This window comes from Zeus faber, assembly GCF_960531495.2.
Source record: "Zeus faber genome assembly, chromosome: 1".
Lineage (NCBI taxonomy): Eukaryota > Metazoa > Chordata > Actinopteri > Zeiformes > Zeidae > Zeus > Zeus faber.
This window is the reverse complement of record NC_137193.1, coordinates 798,453-817,521: the sequence shown is the minus strand read 5'-3', so window position 1 is coordinate 817,521 and position 19,069 is coordinate 798,453. Positions and strand designations below refer to the sequence as shown.

The 19,069-nt window shown below is 41.9% G+C and overlaps 2 protein-coding genes across 2 annotated transcripts; one reads left to right on the top strand and one right to left on the bottom strand.

Moving 5' to 3' along the window:
- Positions 1–45: 45 nt before the first annotated feature.
- Positions 46–11,639, bottom strand: LOC307238091 (uncharacterized protein; the record flags this gene model as incomplete). The annotated part of the gene is made up of 2 exons (XM_080010947.1): positions 46–1,322; positions 11,447–11,639. 2 exons carry the CDS (start codon positions 11,637–11,639, stop codon positions 46–48), a joined length of 1,470 nt encoding a protein of 489 aa, XP_079867073.1.
- Positions 11,640–13,030: 1,391 nt separating this feature from the next.
- Positions 13,031–18,844, top strand: LOC307238083 (uncharacterized protein; the record flags this gene model as incomplete). The annotated part of the gene is made up of 4 exons (XM_080010934.1): positions 13,031–13,091; positions 15,307–15,433; positions 15,944–16,077; positions 16,405–18,844. The coding sequence occupies 4 exons, from the start codon at positions 13,031–13,033 to the stop codon at positions 17,370–17,372; spliced, it is 1,290 nt and encodes a 429-aa protein (XP_079867060.1). The 3' UTR covers positions 17,373–18,844.
- Positions 18,845–19,069: the final 225 nt, after the last annotated feature.

Genomic DNA, 19,069 nt, shown 5'->3' with positions numbered 1-19,069 from the left:
CTGTGTTTCCCCTCCCTCCCTCCCACGTCTGGGATGACGACCCCTCTACTCCTTGGACCCCGGGAGCACGGAGCCGGAGCCGGAGCTCCACCCTGAGGCCCCGTCGGGCCGGCACCTCAGGGTGTGGGTGTTGAGCGAGGACTGCTGGCTGAAGCTCCGCCCGCAGATGCTGCAGCTGTACGGCTTCTCCCCGGTGTGCACCACCCGGTGGCGGCTGAGGCTGGAGCCGTCGCTGAAGGCCTTCCCGCAGACGGCGCAGCGGAAGGGCTTCTCTCCGGTGTGGAGCCGGGCATGCGTTGCCAGGTTCCCGCGGACGTTGAAGCTCCTCCCGCAGACGGGGCAGCGGTACGGGCTCTCCCCCGTGTGCACCCGTCCGTGGGTGGTGAGGTTGCCTTTGGTCTTGAAGCGCTTCCCGCAGACGGAGCAGCGGAAGGCCTCGTCGCCGGCGTGGAGCCGGGCGTGCCGGTCGAAGTGAGACTGGGAGTGGAAGGTTTGGCCGCACGGTGAGCAGACGAGCGGCTCGCTGTGCCGCTGCTCGTGCTGCTTCAGGTTCCCCTTGAGGGAGAACTCCTTACCGCAGACGGAGCAGGCGAATGGCTTGAGGCCCGTGTGCACCTGCATGTGGCGCTCCAGCAGGCTGAAGTAGGGGAACCTCTTGCCGCAGACGCCGCACGTCTTGTGGGTTTCCACGTGGAGCTTGAGGCCGTCGCTGGAGTGGTGGCGTTCTCCGCACAGGCCGCAGTCCGTGGGATGGGCGGCGACGTGGACCATCAGGGCGGCTCGGCCGGCGAAGCGCTTCCCACACACCTTGCAGGAGAAGGACAACGCCTCGCGGGACACCTGGAGCTCGTTGAAGAGTTGCACCGATCTCCTGAACGCCCGACCGACGGGCAGAGCCTGTGCAACGGCTCTGCGCCTCGTCTCGGGTTCCAGTGTTTGGGAACCTGACTGAGGTTCTGCGGTCTCCTCCCGACCTCCGTCACTGTCTTCAGTGTCAGTTTCAGAGGAGTGTGAAGAGAAGAGCTGCTCAGCACCAGCTGGTTGTAAAGCAGCAGCTGGATCTGAGCTACTGGCCACTTCTGACACTCCCCAGTCCTCTCCATCAGCTTGTGTTTCCATCTGTTGAGTTGAGGTGCTGGCTACAGCTTCTGCCTCTCTCTTCTCCTCAGTTTGGCGCTGATGAAGCTGGGACCACTGAGCGCACTCTTCAACATGTTCAGTCTTCACGGGGAACTCCTCCTCTTCCTCTTTAATGTGCGGGGGCCCCGGCTCCTCCTGGCCCAGACCGGGGCCCCGCTCCTGCTGCTCATGGGGAAGCTCCTCTTTACAGACAGAGAGCTGCTGGAGCTCTGGAGGCAACGCTGACAAACAAACACAGAGAGGAGAAACATCTTGTTGGTCACTTGGTCACGAACGACAAAACGCAACAAAAACAACAGAAGCTGGAATTTACAGCAGGGGGGCATTCAAAAACAGTATATTCAGACTTTTACTTGTTAGTGGTGATGGTTTCGATAAAGATTTAAAGGTGCAGTCTGTATAATTTAGTGGCATCTAGCGGTAAGTTTGCAGCTCACCACCAACTCAACACCCCCCCAGGTGGTGCAATATGGCGGCTTCGGTGGAGGAGACGGTGAGCGCTAAACTCATCAAAGTCCCTCTCTAGAGCCAGTGTTTGGTTTGTCCCTTCTGGACTCCTGTCCAATCATGGCGGTGCAACACGGCGGCCTCCGTGAAGCGTACCCGCTCCCAATGTAGATGAAAACAGCTCATTCTAAGGTAACGCCAGAACAAGCATTCTTATTTTCATGTGATTAAACACTAATTAAAACATACTTATAAATGTTATATTCCATTTCTGACAAGTCCGCTCTGTAAACTCTACAAACTGCATCTTTAAACAGAAACAGTTTCTTTAACGCTTGAGGGAAAATCATCACCACGTCCAGGTTGGGCCACGTGGTGGAACATCTACTTCCCAGACGCCACGTTCATCTCACCGAGGTATGTAGTAACAAGGCTTCAGTAAAAAACTGGTATTTAATAACAACACTTCAGTAAACAACTGGTATTTAGTAACAAGGCTTCAGTAAACAACTGGTATTTAGAAACAACGCTTCAGTAAACAACTGATATTTAGAAACAACACTTCAGTAACCAACTGGTATTTAGTAACAACGCTTCAGTAACCAACTGGTATTTAGTAACGACGCTTCAGTAAACAACTGGTATTTAATAACACAACACTTCAGTAAACAACTGGTATTTAGTAACAAGGCTTCAGTAAAAAAGTGGTATTTAGTAACAACGCTTCAGTAAACAACTGGTATTTAGTAACAACACTTCAGTAAACAACTGGTATTTAGAAACGACACTTCAGTAAACAACTGGTATTTAGAAACAACGCTGCAGTAAACAACTGGTATTTAGAAACAACGCTTCAGTAAACAACTGGTATTTAGTAACAACGCTTCAGTAAACAACTGGTATTTAGAAACGACGCTTCAGTAAACAACTGGTATTTAGTAACAACTGGTATTTAGTAGCACCTGGTATTTCGTAACAACTGAACTAAACGAACAACTAAACGAAACGACACTTCAGTAAACAACTGGTATTTAGTAACACAACGCTTCAGTAAACAACTGGTATTTAGTAGCAAGGCTTCAGTAAAAAAGTGGTATTTAGTAACAACGCTTCAGTAAACAACTGGTATTTAGTAACAACACTTCAGTAAACAACTGGTATTTAGAAACGACACTTCAGTAAACAACTGGTATTTAGAAACAACGCTGCAGTAAACAACTGGTATTTAGAAACAACGCTTCAGTAAACAACTGGTATTTAGTAACAACGCTTCAGTAAACAACTGGTATTTAGAAACGACGCTTCAGTAAACAACTGGTATTTAGTAACAACTGGTATTTAGTAGCACCTGGTATTTCGTAACAACTGAACTAAACGAACAACTAAACGAAACGACACTTCAGTAAACAACTGGTATTTAGTAACACAACGCTTCAGTAAACAACTGGTATTTAGTAGCGAGGCTTCAGTAAACAACAGGTATTTAGTAACAACGCTTCAGTAAAAAACTGGTATTTAGTATCAACTGGTATTTAGTATCAACTAGTATTTAGTATCAACTGGCATTTAGTATCAACTAGTATTTAGAAACGACGCTTCAGTAAACAACTGGTATTTAGTAACGACGCTTCAGTAAACAACTGGTATTTAGTAACAACACTTCAGTGAACAACTGGTATTTAGAAACGATGCTTCAGTAACAACTGGTATTTAGTAACAACGCTTCAGTAAACACCTGGTATTTAGTAACGACGCTTCAGTAAACAACTGGTATTTAGTAACAACGCTTCAGTAAACAACTGGTATTTAGTAACACAACGCTTCAGTAAACAACTGGTATTTAGTAGCAAGGCTTCAGTAAAAAAGTGGTATTTAGTAACAACGCTTCAGTAAACAACTGGTATTTAGTAACAACACTTCAGTAAACAACTGGTATTTAGAAACGACACTTCAGTAAACAACTGGTATTTAGAAACAACGCTGCAGTAAACAACTGGTATTTAGAAACAACGCTTCAGTAAACAACTGGTATTTAGTAACAACGCTTCAGTAAACAACTGGTATTTAGAAACGACGCTTCAGTAAACAACTGGTATTTAGTAACAACTGGTATTTAGTAGCACCTGGTATTTCGTAACAACTGAACTAAACGAACAACTAAACGAAACGACACTTCAGTAAACAACTGGTATTTAGTAACACAACGCTTCAGTAAACAACTGGTATTTAGTAGCGAGGCTTCAGTAAACAACAGGTATTTAGTAACAACGCTTCAGTAAAAAACTGGTATTTAGTATCAACTGGTATTTAGTATCAACTAGTATTTAGTATCAACTGGCATTTAGTATCAACTAGTATTTAGAAACGACGCTTCAGTAAACAACTGGTATTTAGTAACGACGCTTCAGTAAACAACTGGTATTTAGTAACAACACTTCAGTGAACAACTGGTATTTAGAAACGATGCTTCAGTAACAACTGGTATTTAGTAACAACGCTTCAGTAAACACCTGGTATTTAGTAACGACGCTTCAGTAAACAACTGGTATTTAGTAACAACGCTTCAGTAAACAACTGGTATTTAGTAACAACTGGTATTTAGTAGCACCTGGTATTTCGTAACAACTGAACTAAACGAATAACTACACGAAACGACACTTCAGTAAACAACTGGTATTTAGTAACACAACGCTTCAGTAAACAACTGGTATTTGGTAGCAAGGCTTCAGTAAACAACAGGTATTTAGTAACAACGCTTCAGTAAAAAAATGGTATTTAGTATCAACTGGTATTTAGTATCAACTGGTATTTATTATCAACTGGCATTTAGTATCAACTGGTATTTCGTATCAACTGGTATTTCGTATCAACTGGTATTGAGTAACAAGGCTTAAGTAAACAACTGGTATTTAGTAACAACTGGTATTTAGTATCAGCTGGTATTTAGTATCAACTGGTATTTAGTAACAACTGGTATTTAGTAAAACAATGCTTCAGTAAACACCTGGTATTTAGTAACAACGCTTCAGTAAAAAACTGGTATTCAGTATCAACTGGTATTTTGTATCAACTGGTATTTCATATCAACTGGTATTTCGTATCAACTGGTATTTAGTCACAACTGGTATTTCATATCAACTGGTATTTAGTCACAACTGGTATTTCGTATCAACTAGTATTTAGTCAGAACTGGTATTTCGTATCAACTGGTATTTAGTAACAACTGGTATTTCGTATCAACTGGTATTTAGTAACAACTGGTATTTAGTATCAACTAGTATTTAGTATCAACTGGCATTTAGTATCAACTAGTATTTAGTAACGACGCTTCAGTAAAAAACTGGTATTTAGGAACAACGCTTCAGTAAACAACTGGTATTAAGTAACGACACTTCAGTAAACAACTGGTATTTAATAACACAACACTTCAGTAAACAACTGGTATTTAGTAACAACACTTCAGTAAACAACTGGTATTTAGAAACGACGCTTCAGTAACAACTGGTATTTAGTAACAACGCTTCAGTAAACACCTGGTATTTAGTAACGACGCTTCAGTAAACAACTGGTATTTAGTATCAACTGGTATTTCGTATCAACTGGTATTTCGTATCAACTGGTATTTAGTAACAAGGCTTAAGTAAACAACTGGTATTTAGTAACAACTGGTATTTAGTATCAGCTGGTATTTAGTATCAACTGGTATTTAGTAACAACTGGTATTTAGTAAAACAACGCTTCAGTAAACAACTGGTATTTAGAAACGACGCTTCAGTAACAACTGGTATTTAGTAACAACGCTTCAGTAAACACCTGGTATTTAGTAACAACGCTTCAGTAAACAACTGGTATTAAGTAACGACACTTCAGTAAACAACTGGTATTTAATAACACAACACTTCAGTAAACAACTGGTATTTAGTATCAACTGGTATTTAGTATCAACTGGTATTTATTATCAACTGGCATTTAGTATCAACTAGTATTTAGTATCAACTGGCATTTAGTATCAACTAGTATTTAGAAACGACGCTTCAGTAAACAACTGGTATTTAGTAACGACGCTTCAGTAAACAACTGGTATTTAGTAACAACTGGTATTTAGTAGCACCTGGTATTTCGTAACAACTGAACTAAACGAACAACTAAACGAAACGACACTTCAGTAAACAACTGGTATTTAGTAACACAACGCTTCAGTAAACAACTGGTATTTGGTAGCAAGGCTTCAGTAAACAACAGGTATTTAGTAACAACACTTCAGTAAACAACTGGTATTTAGTAACAACGCTTCAGTAAAAAACTGGTATTTCGTATCAACTGGTATTTATTATCAACTGGCATTTAGTATCAACTAGTATTTAGTATCAACTGGCATTTAGTATCAACTTGTATTTAGAAACGACGCTTCAGTAAACAACTGGTATTTAGTAACGACGCTTCAGTAAACAACTGGTATTCAGTATCAACTGGTATTTTGTATAAACTGGTATTTAGTCACAACTGGTATTTCGTATCAACTGGTATTTAGTCACAACTGGTATTTAGTCACAACTGGTATTTCGTACCAACTGGTATTTAGTATCAACTAGTATTTAGTCACAACTGGTATTTCGTATCAACTGGTATTTCGTAACACCTGATATTTAGTATCAACTGGTATTTAGTATCAACTGGTATTTCGTAACACCTGATATTTTGTAACACCTGATATTTAGTATCAACTGGCATTTAGTATCAACTAGTATTTAGTATCAACTGGTATTTAGTAACAACTGGTATTTAATAACAAGGCTCAGCAACGTGAGCAGCGTCAATGAAGCAGAAGCAGGAAAACAACCTGGAGGGAATCAAACCGGTGACGTGTCAACTGGTATTTAGTATCAACTGGTATTTAGTATCAACTAGTATTTAGTATCAACTGGTATTTAGTATCAACTGGTATTTAGTAACACATGGTATTTAGTATCAACTGGTATTTAGTAACAAGGCTCAGCAACGTGAGCAGCGTCAATGAAGCAGAAGCAGGAAAACAACCTGGAGGGAATCAAACCGGTGACGTGTCAACTGGTATTTAGTATCAACTGGTATTTAGTATCAACTGGTATTTAGTATCAACTGGTATTTCGTAACACCTGATATTTTGTAACACCTGATATTTAGTATCAACTGGCATTTAGTATCAACTAGTATTTAGTATCAACTGGCATGTAGTATCAACTAGTATTTAGAAACGACGCTTCAGTAAACAACTGGTATTTAGTAACGACGCTTCAGTAAACAACTGGTATTTAGTAACAACACTTCAGTAAACAACTAGTATTTTGTAACACAACGCTTCAGTAAACAACTGGTATTTAATAACACAACACTTCAGTAAACAACTGGTATTTAGTAACAAGGCTCAGCAACGTGAGCAGCGTCAATGAAGCAGAAGCAGGAAAACAACCTGGAGGGAATCAAACCGGTGACGTGTCAACTGGTATTTAGTATCAACTGGTATTTTGTATCAACTGGTATTTCGTATCAACTGGTATTTCGTAACACCTGATATTTTGTAACACCTGATATTTAGTATCAACTGGCATTTAGTATCAACTAGTATTTAGTATCAACTGGCATGTAGTATCAACTAGTATTTAGAAACGACGCTTCAGTAAACAACTGGTATTTAGTAACGACGCTTCAGTAAACAACTGGTATTTAGTAACAACACTTCAGTAAACAACTAGTATTTTGTAACACAACGCTTCAGTAAACAACTGGTATTTAATAACACAACACTTCAGTAAACAACTGGTATTTAGTAACAAGGCTTCAGTAAACAACTGGTATTTAGTATCAACTGGTATTTAGTCACAACTGGCATTTAGTAACAACTGGTATTTAGTATCAACTACTATTTAGTATCAACTGGTATTTAGTATCAACTGGTATTTAGTATCAACTGGTATTTAGTAACACATGGTATTTAGTATCAACTAGTATTTAGTATCAACTGGTATTTAGTAACAACTGGTATTTAATAACAAGGCTCAGCAACGTGAGCAGCGTCAATGAAGCAGAAGCAGGAAAACAACCTGGAGGGAATCAAACCGGTGACGTGTCAACTGGTATTTAGTATCAACTGGTATTTAGTATCAACTAGTATTTAGTATCAACTGGTATTTAGTATCAACTGGTATTTAGTAACACATGGTATTTAGTATCAACTGGTATTTAGTAACAAGGCTCAGCAACGTGAGCAGCGTCAATGAAGCAGAAGCAGGAAAACAACCTGGAGGGAATCAAACCGGTGACGTGTCAACTGGTATTTAGTATCAACTGGTATTTAGTATCAACTGGTATTTAGTATCAACTGGTATTTAGTATCAACTGGTATTTAGTAACACATGGTATTTAGTATCAACTAGTATTTAGTATCAACTGGTATTTAGTATCAACTGGTATTTAGTATCAACTGGTATTAAGTAACACATGGTATTTAGTATCAAGTAGTATTTAGTATCAACTGGTATTTAGTAACAACTGGTATTTAATAACAAGGCTCAGCAACGTGAGCAGCGTCAATGAAGCAGAAGCAGGAAAACAAACTCGAGGGAATCAAACCGGTGACGTGTCAACTGGTATTTAGTATCAACTGGTATTTAGTATCAACTAGTATTTAGTATCAACTGGTATTTAGTATCAACTGGTATTTAGTATCAACTGGTATTTAGTAACACATGGTATTTAGTATCAACTGGTATTTAGTAACACATGGTATTTAGTATCAACTGGTATTTAGTATCAACTGGTATTTAGTATCAACTGGTATTTAGTATCAACTAGTATTTAGTATCAACTGGTATTTAGTATCAACTGGTATTTAGTATCAACTGGTATTTAGTATCAACTGGTATTTAGTATCAACTGGTATTTAGTAACACATGGTATTTAGTATCAACTGGTATTTTGTATCAACTGGTATTTAGTAACACATGGTATTTAGTATCAACTAGTATTTAGTATCAACTGGTATTTAGTAACACATGGTATTTAGTATCAACTGGTATTTAGTATCAACTGGTATTTAGTAATAACTAGTATTTAGTAACACATGGTATTTAGTATCAACTGGTATTTAGTATCAACTAGTATTTAGTAACACATGGTATTTAGTATCAACTGGTATTTAGTAACACATGGTATTTAGTATCAACTAGTATTTAGTATCAACTGGTATTTAGTATCAACTGGTATTTAGTAACACATGGTATGTAGTAACACATGGTATTTAGTATCAACTGGTATTTAGTAACACATGGTATTTAGTAACAAGGCTCAGCAACGTGAGCAGTGTCAATGAAGCAGAAGCAGGAAAACAACCTGGAGGGAATCAAACCAGTGACGTGTCAACTGGTATTTAGTATCAACTGGTATTTAGTATCAACTGGTATTTAGTATCAACTGGTATTTAGTAACAAGGCTCAGCAACGTGAGCAGCGTCAATGAAGCAGAAGCAGGAAAACAACCTGGAGGGAATCAAACCGGTGACGTGTCAACTGGTATTTAGTATCAACTGGTATTTAGTAACACATGGTATTTAGTATCAACTGGTATTTAGTATCAACTGGTATTTTGTAACACATGGTATTTAGTATCAACTGGTATTTAGTAACACATGGTATTTAGTATCAACTGGTATTTAGTATCAACTGGTATTTAGTAACACATGGTATTTAGTATCAACTGGTATTTAGTAACAAGGCTCAGCAACGTGAGCAGCGTCAATGAAGCAGAAGCAGGAAAGCAACCTGGAGGGAATCAAACCGGTGACGTGTCAACTGGTATTTAGTATCAACTGGTATTTAGTAACACATGGTATTTAGTATCAACTGGTATTTAGTATCAACTGGTATTTAGTATCAACTGGTATTTAGTAACACATGGTATTTAGTATCAACTGGTATTTAGTAACACATGGTATTTAGTAACACATGGTATTTAGTATCAACTGGTATTTAGTAACAAGGCTCAGCAACGTGAGCAGCGTCAATGAAGCAGAAGCAGGAAAACAACCTGGAGGGAATCAAACCGGTGACGTGTCAACTGGTATTTAGTAACACATGGTATTTAGTATCAACTGGTATTTAGTAACACATGGTATTTAGTATCAACTGGTATTTAGTATCAACTGGTATTTAGTATCAACTGGTATTTAGTATCAACTAGTAGTTCGTATCAACTGGTATTTAGTATCAACTAGTAGTTCGTATCAACTGGTATTTAGTATCAACTAGTAGTTCGTATCAACTGGTATTTAGTCACAACTGGTATTTAGTATCAACTGGTATTTAGTATCAATTGGTATTTAGTAACACATGGTATTTAGTATCAACTAGTATTTAGTCACAACTGGTATTTAGTATCAACTGGTATTTAGTATCAACTGGTATTTAGTAACACATGGTATTTAGTAACACATGGTATTTAGTCACAACTGGTATTCAGTATCAACTGGTATTCAGTATCAACTGGTATTTAGTATCAACTGGTATTTAGTATCAACTGGTATTTAGTATCAACTGGTATTTAGTATCAACTAGTAGTTCGTATCAACTGGTATTTAGTATCAACTAGTAGTTCGTATCAACTGGTATTTAGTATCAACTAGTAGTTCGTATCAACTGGTATTTAGTATCAACTAGTAGTTCGTATCAACTGGTATTTAGTCACAACTGGTATTTAGTATCAACTGGTATTTAGTATCAACTAGTAGTTCGTATCAACTGGTATTTAGTATCAACTAGTAGTTCGTATCAACTGGTATTTAGTATCAACTAGTAGTTCGTATCAACTGGTATTTAGTATCAACTAGTAGTTCGTATCAACTGGTATTTAGTCACAACTGGTATTTAGTATCAACTGGTATTTAGTATCAATTGGTATTTAGTAACACATGGTATTTAGTATCAACTAGTATTTAGTCACAACTGGTATTTAGTATCAACTGGTATTTAGTATCAACTGGTATTTAGTAACACATGGTATTTAGTAACACATGGTATTTAGTCACAACTGGTATTTAGTATCAACTGGTATTTAGTATCAACTGGTATTCAGTATCAACTGGCATTTAGTATCAACTGGTATTTAGTATCAACTGGTATTTAGTATCAACTGGTATTTAGTATCAACTGGTATTTAGTAACACATGGTATTTAGTATCAACTGGTATTTAGTAACACATGGTATTTAGTATCAACTGGTATTTAGTAACACATGGTATTTAGTATCAACTGGTATTTAGTAACACATGGTATTTAGTAACAACTGGTATTTAGTATCAACTGGTATTTAGTATCAACTAGTATTTAGTATCAACTGGTATTTAGTAACACATGGTATTTAGTAACACATGGTATTTAGTATCAACTGGTATTTAGTAACACATGGTATTTAGTATCAACTGGTATTTAGTAACACATGGTATTTAGTATCAACTGGTATTTAGTAACACATGGTATTTAGTAACAACTGGTATTTAGTATCAACTGGTATTTAGTATCAACTGGTATTTAGTATCAACTGGTATTTAGTATCAACTGGTATTTAGTATCAACTGGTATTTAGTAACACATGGTATTTAGTATCAACTGGTATTTAGTAACAAGGCTCAGCAACGTGAGCAGCGTCAATGAAGCAGAAGCAGGAAAACAACCTGGAGGGAATCAAACCGGTGACGTGTGAGGAGAACGCTCAGCACGAGTGATAATAAAAGAACAATAATAAAGCTGCAATGCGCTGTTACGGAGTCATAAACAATAGAAGGAGGTGGTGTTAAACAGGTGGGTGTGGAGGTGTGGAGGCTCCAGACCTGCAGTGTGCAGCACCACCTGAGGACTCCAAGCAGCGCTCACTAACTTGCTCAGCTCCATCTTTTCTCTTTTTAAGCGACAAACTTCCTCCTCGTGTCCTGAAAGCGTTTCTTCCATCAAGCCCCACATGTGCTCCGCATCTGGCCGCACTGGCCGCTGGAGCATCGCCCTCAGCGCCTCCGCCCTCTGCATCCTCTCTGGTGGGTCCGGAGCAGCTAAGCTACCTAGCCGCTAAGCTACCTAGCCGCTAGCCTCCGAGGCGCTGCTGGCGCACGTTGATGACGTTCCTTTGTGTCCTTCTGGTCCAAGAACTGAGAAGGGTCAGAATCTGAGAAACCTAATTTAAAACATACACGAATGAAATAATAACAATTGTAATTATAATGTATATAAGTAGAATAATAATTGTAATAGGTTTAATAAGTATTCTTGTGTATCTCCATTTGTCGTAGTTATTTAAACATACAAAACCCCTGGAAGGCTCCCGGCTGATAAGTCGCAAGGTGTGACGTCACTGAGCGGATCCTTACGTTTTTACATTTACATTACATTTACATTTACATTACATTTACATTTACATTTACATTTACATTACATTTACATTTACATTACATTTACATTTACATTTACATTACATTTAGTCATTTATCAGACGCTTTTATCCAAAGCGACTTACAAGGGAGAATAACATTCAAGCTACATTGCGACAGAGATTAGTGTAACAACAACATTCGTGTAACAATAAATACTGCAAGTGTGTTTTAAACTTCTATGAATCTAAAACATGTATTTGTCAACATTTTGAATCTTAGAGGTAAAGAACAAATGTACCTTCTGCAAAACTGAACAAAATACTCCCGATCGTCTTTTCTAGGGCTGGCCATATAGTCTTTGACATTTTGGGAAGGCTTTGAGAATTATTTACGCTGCAAAACACCACATGACGTCATCGTCGAAGGGACATGTACTGTTACTTCTTCTAGAAAGCCTCTGCAGATGAATGTATTGGTTTCCTCTATTTATTTGACTTATTTATCAGTTCATTTCAATGTTTTTCTTCAAACACGTTGATTAAAACCCCCGAGAGGCTCATAAGTCACGCGGGGTGACGGCACTGTGCCTTTATTTAATAATAACCCTCAAATCTCTCATAAAACGATACCAAATCAATACGTTTTTGAAATATATATTCCAAAAAGGCATTTGAAGACCAAGGATTGGTTTCCTCTATTTACTTGAGTAAATTATCATTTTGTTTTATAAATGTTTCATATTTTTCTATATTACTGTTATATTTATTATTTTTTTTTTTATTTAATAATTATTATTATTATTATTATTATTATTATTATTATTATTATTATTAATAAATTAAATGAGGCTGCTCGTCCCAGACCCTCTTCCGGTCTGGGAGCCCACCCACCGGAAGCATCCGCCCCATGAGCCTGAAGTAAACAAAGGGCCGCCATGTTGGAACGATGCTCCAGCGGCCAGTGCGGCCAGATGCGGAGCACATGTGGGGCTTGATGGAAGAAACGCTTTCAGGACACGAGGAGGAAGTTTGTCGCTTAAAAAGAGAAAAGATGGAGCTGAGCAAGTTAGTGAACGCTGCTTGGAGTCCTCAGGTGGTGCTGCACACTGCAGGTCTGGAGCCTCCACACCCACCTGTTTAACACCACCTCCTTCTATGATCTGTGCCTGACATCAGCCTCCAGGGCTTGATAAAGTCTTATGTTCAACACACAACATGCTTCATCAGGCGTCTGCAGCTCCTGACAAACTCTTTACATGGATTCACTTCAAAGCTTCAACCATCAGCTTCAAGCTCATCAGGACTTTGAATCTTGCCTCCACCTGTTATTAGTGTCTCCACCTGTGGCTGGTTCTCCACCTGTGTCTCCACCTGTGGCTGGTTCTTCACCTGTGGCTGGTTCTCTGGTTATCTCAGGCTTTATTTTGTGCTGGACTCGCATCACTACATGTAGCAGTGTGTTTTTGAGGGCATTCCCTGCTGCTTTCGTAGTATCATTTGAAGCTTATTTCTCATGGAATCAGTGAATAAGTAAACATGTCTTTGTGTGGAGTATGACACAACTAGAAGCAGATGTGGAAGGCAGGAAGGGGCTCCTTCCATCACCCATGGACAAGGAATACAGAGGGTTAGGGGATCCAATCAACCTCATGAAGTACATGTTTGTATGAAGACATGATATAACATGTTTAGATATGAGTAGGATATGACTTATTAAGACATCATATGAACAATGTATTCAGACAATATAAATAAGAGTGAACGTCTTGACAGAGAGGCCTCTGTAAAGCAAGAGGATGGGGGCTTTCTTTGAGTGACCTGTGACCTCTCTCCAAGGTAGAGAGGGGTACTGAGTAATTATCTCCACATGGTGTCTAAGCTCAGAAAAATAGGAGACAAGGAGGAGTCAATGCTTCGAGAAGAATATACAACAATATATAACAATAATTAATAAAGAGTCTGATCTGTGTATCCAACTTACCTCAGGCGCTGCCTATTTGTTGAAAGAACCTGACAGTGGGCTTTCCTCCACCACACTTCCTCCAAACACTTGTTTGCTAACGTGAGGATAGAAGCTTTAATAGTCACATCAGGGCCTCCTCACACTCAGGGCGTGGCCACTTGGAACATCTACTCAGCTGCAGCTTGTCAAATGAAGCTCTGTCCTCCCTCAGCTCTGTGCTGCTCTCTGTGGCTCTAGTGTTTCATCAAGGTCTCTGTGTTTGAATGTGGCCGCCCTTCATAACAATGTGGGAACAAAGTTCAAAAGCTCAAATGTTTGACTGAGTCCTAGTTTTCCTCCCTGTGTTTGTTTGTCAGCGTTGCCTCCAGAGCTCCAGCAGCTTCCCCCTGAGCAGCAGGAGCGGGGCCCCGGTCTGGACCAGGAGGAGCCGGGGCCCCCGCACATTAAAGAGGAAGAGGAGGAGTTCTCCGTGAAGACTGAACAGGATGAAGAGTGCGCTCAGTGGTCCCAGCTTCATCAGCGCCAAACTGAGGAGAAGAGAGAGGCAGAAGCTGTAGCCAGCACCTCAACTCAACAGATGGAAACACAAGTAGTAGAAGTAGAAGTAGAAGTGGATCCACAGACTGAGACTGAAGACAGCGACGGAGGTCGGGAGGAGACGGCAGAATCTGTCAGGTAACTGCTTCCTGTGGCTGTTTGGATCAGTGTCGGCAGGTGATGAGTTCCTCAGTTTTTGATCCCCAGTTCAAGAAAAGTCCAAAGACTAATAAATTGATGTATGAAGTTCTAGGCCTGTTTGAATCCTGTTGTAGTTTTTCCTAAATATCCATAAATGCTTCCATCGTTTGAGTGACTAGTGCACAGGAAAGCAGATCAATTACAATTTCTATGTTTTGCAACAAGATCAGCCTCCTCCTCCATTTTATTCCTATTGAGGTAATATTCCAACCTTGTAAGCGAGGTGTAAAAACCCTGTTCCTCAAAGCTCCTTGTGAATCCTGCCGAATGTTACTGTTTACAGACCTAGATGAATCGGTGCTATTCCGCTCAACGGTGTCACCTTCAAGGGAATCACTCATTTTCAGCATCAAAATGGCCGATGAGGCTGAGCTCTAGTTTCCGGGTAGCGACAGAGCAGTGAGTTGAGCCGGGGAAGGTGGAACTCCATCTCCAATCGCCGAATGAAGAGTGAAGTAAGAAACAAAGTAAAATAAGTGGTGTTGGGAGCTTTCTGTGCTGATAAGATCATATTTCCCGTTGTGAGAGATGCGATGCCGCTCGTTTGTCTGGAAAACCTCAAACTTTCAAGTTTCATTTCAAAGTCTCCGTTCAGAATGGAATTGAGATTGTCCGTTCATCTCTAGGGGGCGCTACGCCACAGTTTCTGGATCGGCCGGAGAGGGCTCTTCTTAGAGCCGGAGAGGTGGAGGACATGGCGGGGAGTAGGTTTGGTGTCCGTTTTGGTGCTGAGAACGGCTGGAGTTCCCCCTTGTAAGCGTTGCAGTGTCGTCAGGAATGCAGGGTTGGTTGTTTGGGAACCAGCGCAGCCTCTTGGCGGCTGCAAAGCTGCTCTCTCACCACACGGTGGGAGAGACGCTGTCGTGTCCTCACCCTGGTTGTCCGGCAACACGTTCCGGCACCTTGTTCTCGCTCGTGTTTGGGCCAACGTGCGCGGTGTGGTTTGGAGACATGGGCCTAGCTCTTTGCTTTCATGCAGATTGTGTTGAGCGTTACGTGTCGCCCGGGGAGCAGTGTCACATTTAGTCGACCACAACAGACAGAAAACATAGAAGAAACACGTTTTTTTTCCCAAACTTAAACACTAAAATATGGATCTGCAATTATAAATCCGTTTTCCAAGCTCATCCTCAAGTCACGCTTCCTTCTGCTTCGTTTCTTCCGTTCGGAAGCCGCCTCGCAAAAGTTCAGCCAACCGGCTTGTTTGCCGTGTTTTGGGAGGTGTGGGCGCCGGCTCCTCCGCGACCTGCGGTGACCCAGCAGCTGGCGCGCGGTGCAGCTCGGCAGAGACGTCCACGTGCTCCTACGCAGAAGCATGAAGCAGGCTGTACAGGTCACACGGGGTGATGTTTCTGAGTCTACGGGAAAGGGAGACGTGGTTGGAATCCATGTTGCCGGTCAGAAAACCACAAAACCAAACAAAGTACTAGTAAAGTAACGAGGAGAGGTCAGAAAGGAAGGCACTAGTAACTAGACTCGTAAGCACTAGAGCCGCGGGTAAGGCGAGGAAACGATGAGAAAGAAGTGCATCAGAGAACACAAAGGCTCATGGGTATTATACCGTACGTCATGGAAACCAGTAAGCATTACATTATCAAACACAAGTTCAAAGATATTTTATTGAATGAGCAACCAACCAACACAATACACTCTGGTGATGGTTCTGTCATCACCCTGCGCTAATCCTCTCTTCTTTCTTTTCCTTTCTCCTTCTGTTCTTCCAGGAGCAAAATCCCAGTCGGCCCGGACTCGGTCCGGCTCCTCCCCTTCGTCATCTCAGCTCTTCCTCCACAAACGCAGGAAGAGGAGTCACCGCGAGCTTCACTTCCAGCGGCTGAGAGGCGGCGTGATTGGAGCAGAGAATCTCCTCCCCTCGGCGGCCTCTCGGCCAATAGGAGCCTCCGGAACCGCCCGCAGCCGGAGCGACGCGCCGAGACCTCACGGCTGTGGGCGCTGTGGGAAAAGCTTTGGTCGGCGAACCGATCTGAAGAGGCACCAGAACATTCACTCTGGGGAGAAACTGCACCGCTGTGCACAGTGTGCCAAGCGCTTCAATAACGTCAGTAATTTAAAGACGCACGAGCGTATTCACACGGAAGAGAGACGATACCACTGTGAAGAGTGTGGGAAGAACTTTCGATTGAACGGCGATCTCAAAGCACATCGGCGTATCCACACGGCGGAGAAGCCGAACCTCTGCGACCGGTGCGGGAAAAGGTTTAGCAAAAAATGTAATTTGAACACACACCGACATATACACGCTGAACGGAAGCGGCACGGCTGTCTTCACTGCGGGAGGAGCTTCCGCGCCAAAGGAGACCTCAAAGTCCACCAGCGTCTCCACACCGGGGAGAAGCCGCACCGCTGTGCACAGTGTGGGAAGAGCTTCAATCACAGGGAAGGGCTGATCACACACCAGCGGAGCCACACGGGGGAGAAGCCCTACCACTGCCCGCAGTGCGGCAAGAGCTTCAGCCAGCTGCAGAACGTGCTGAGGCATCAGCGCACGCACACCGGGGAGAAGCCCTACCCGTGCTCCCAGTGCGGGAGAAGCTTCCGCCAGTTGGAAAACCTCAAGACGCACCGGCGCACGCACACCGGGGAGAAGCCGTACAAGTGCGCCCGGTGCGGGAAGAGCTTCACGCGCTCGTACGGCCTGAGGAAACACCGCTGCGTCCGGGCCGCCGAGTAGACCTCCGGTGGCCGCGGCGTTGTCTTTCCCACCGACGCGCGTCCAAACGGGAATCGCAGAGGAGAGCACGCGCGTCCAGAGGAGCCGACCTCGGCTTGGTTCATCGTCCGGTCACAGGCCTCCACCCAACAGCCCCACGCTCTGGTGCCTCGGGTGTGTGTTCAAATGGAATATAGCGCCGCACAAGCATGACAACCTCACTTGATAAGTGTGAACCGAACCAAACCCAGCGGCGGCGGGGTCATGGCTCCGGCCCGGTGTTCGCGGCCATAACACGCCTGACGTCACGTCAACGGGGCGCCGCTCTGAGGCGGAGTCGGGTTAAACCCCGACCCTGCCGCACACCTCCAACCTTCAAAGTGGATTCCTGCTGAGAAGAAGCTGGTGACCTGAAAACATGAATTCAAGTCAACAGGATTTTTCTGGCTGAATCAAAGAGTTTATAGTGAAATAGTGGAAGTTGATGGAATTGTGTGTTACTCTAAAGACTCTTTTTCATGGTATTCTCTCTCTTATGTGTCCTGAGATTCATTGATTCTCTCCTTCATGAAACATTCCTGTTACTCCTCTGACACCTAGTGGACATCTTAAGTTCATACAATGTATTAGTTAGTGATGGGAAAAATGGATCAGGTTGTGGATTCAAATGATATCTAATAAAAAGGTAAATATGCTCAATAATGGAGGAAATTAATTATCAATACATTATAATAAATGACAGATGTCAATGAATACAAGATGAACAAATATGAAGGAACAGTAAACTGAAGAGAAACACATACTGTATATATCTACCATGTTCAAAAACACGGAAGAAGAAAGTAAAAGATGTTGAGGATAAAGTTAGATGAAGGAATAAAGAAGTACTTCTACAAGCAGCCTGCAATGGTCAAATGGCGAAAGGCCCCAAATCCTCCAGAAGGACAGAGGTTTCTAGTAAAACATGGTCAATCCAACATCCTGTCCACAAAGCCCCCACCCCCCCGTTCCCCTGGCGGCTTTCAACCTCTACAAGGGCTTTCTCTTCTGTGTTTACTGAATGGTTGAAGAACAAAACACAGGTTTTACAACCCTTTCCCAAGCTGTCTCCAGTTAAAAGATACCATGAGTTTAGCAAAAGTAAGAGGGAAAAATTCCCTCAATAAAATCAGACAAATAAAACACGATAGTAATACTAACTCTTACTGATTTGATAATCAGGAACCGAACCAAACCTGGGTAGTTGGAGGTGGCCGACCTGTGTCCTCCTACAGTCTGGTCCTGTCCATTGCCCTCTGGGTTCTTAACCTCTCTGTGGGTTTGGAGTTTTTCTGCATTTGCGGTGCTTTGGGCTCAGAATGTTCTTGCGGCTGTGGGGTGTCTATGCGGCCGCAGCCTTCTGCTGCTTGGAGGCACTATGATACGCTTCTGACCTTATACGCCAGCACTCATTGGGACAGATCCCTTTCACACACAGGTGGACACAAACTGCCAGCAATCCGCCTCATACACTGCCCCGAACCACCTCCTGATTACGTCATGCTCCGTTTTTGCTGTAGTCGTCAGTGGAAGACGCCACGTGCCGCAATCGTTCCAAACATTGTCGATTCAAGTATGATTGGTCAGACACGTTTGTTTCTTTCTGTTTCACTTGCAGTGATCATCTCCTTGTTGGAATAGCAATGAACATTAGTTGCATAATTGATCAAGGCATGATC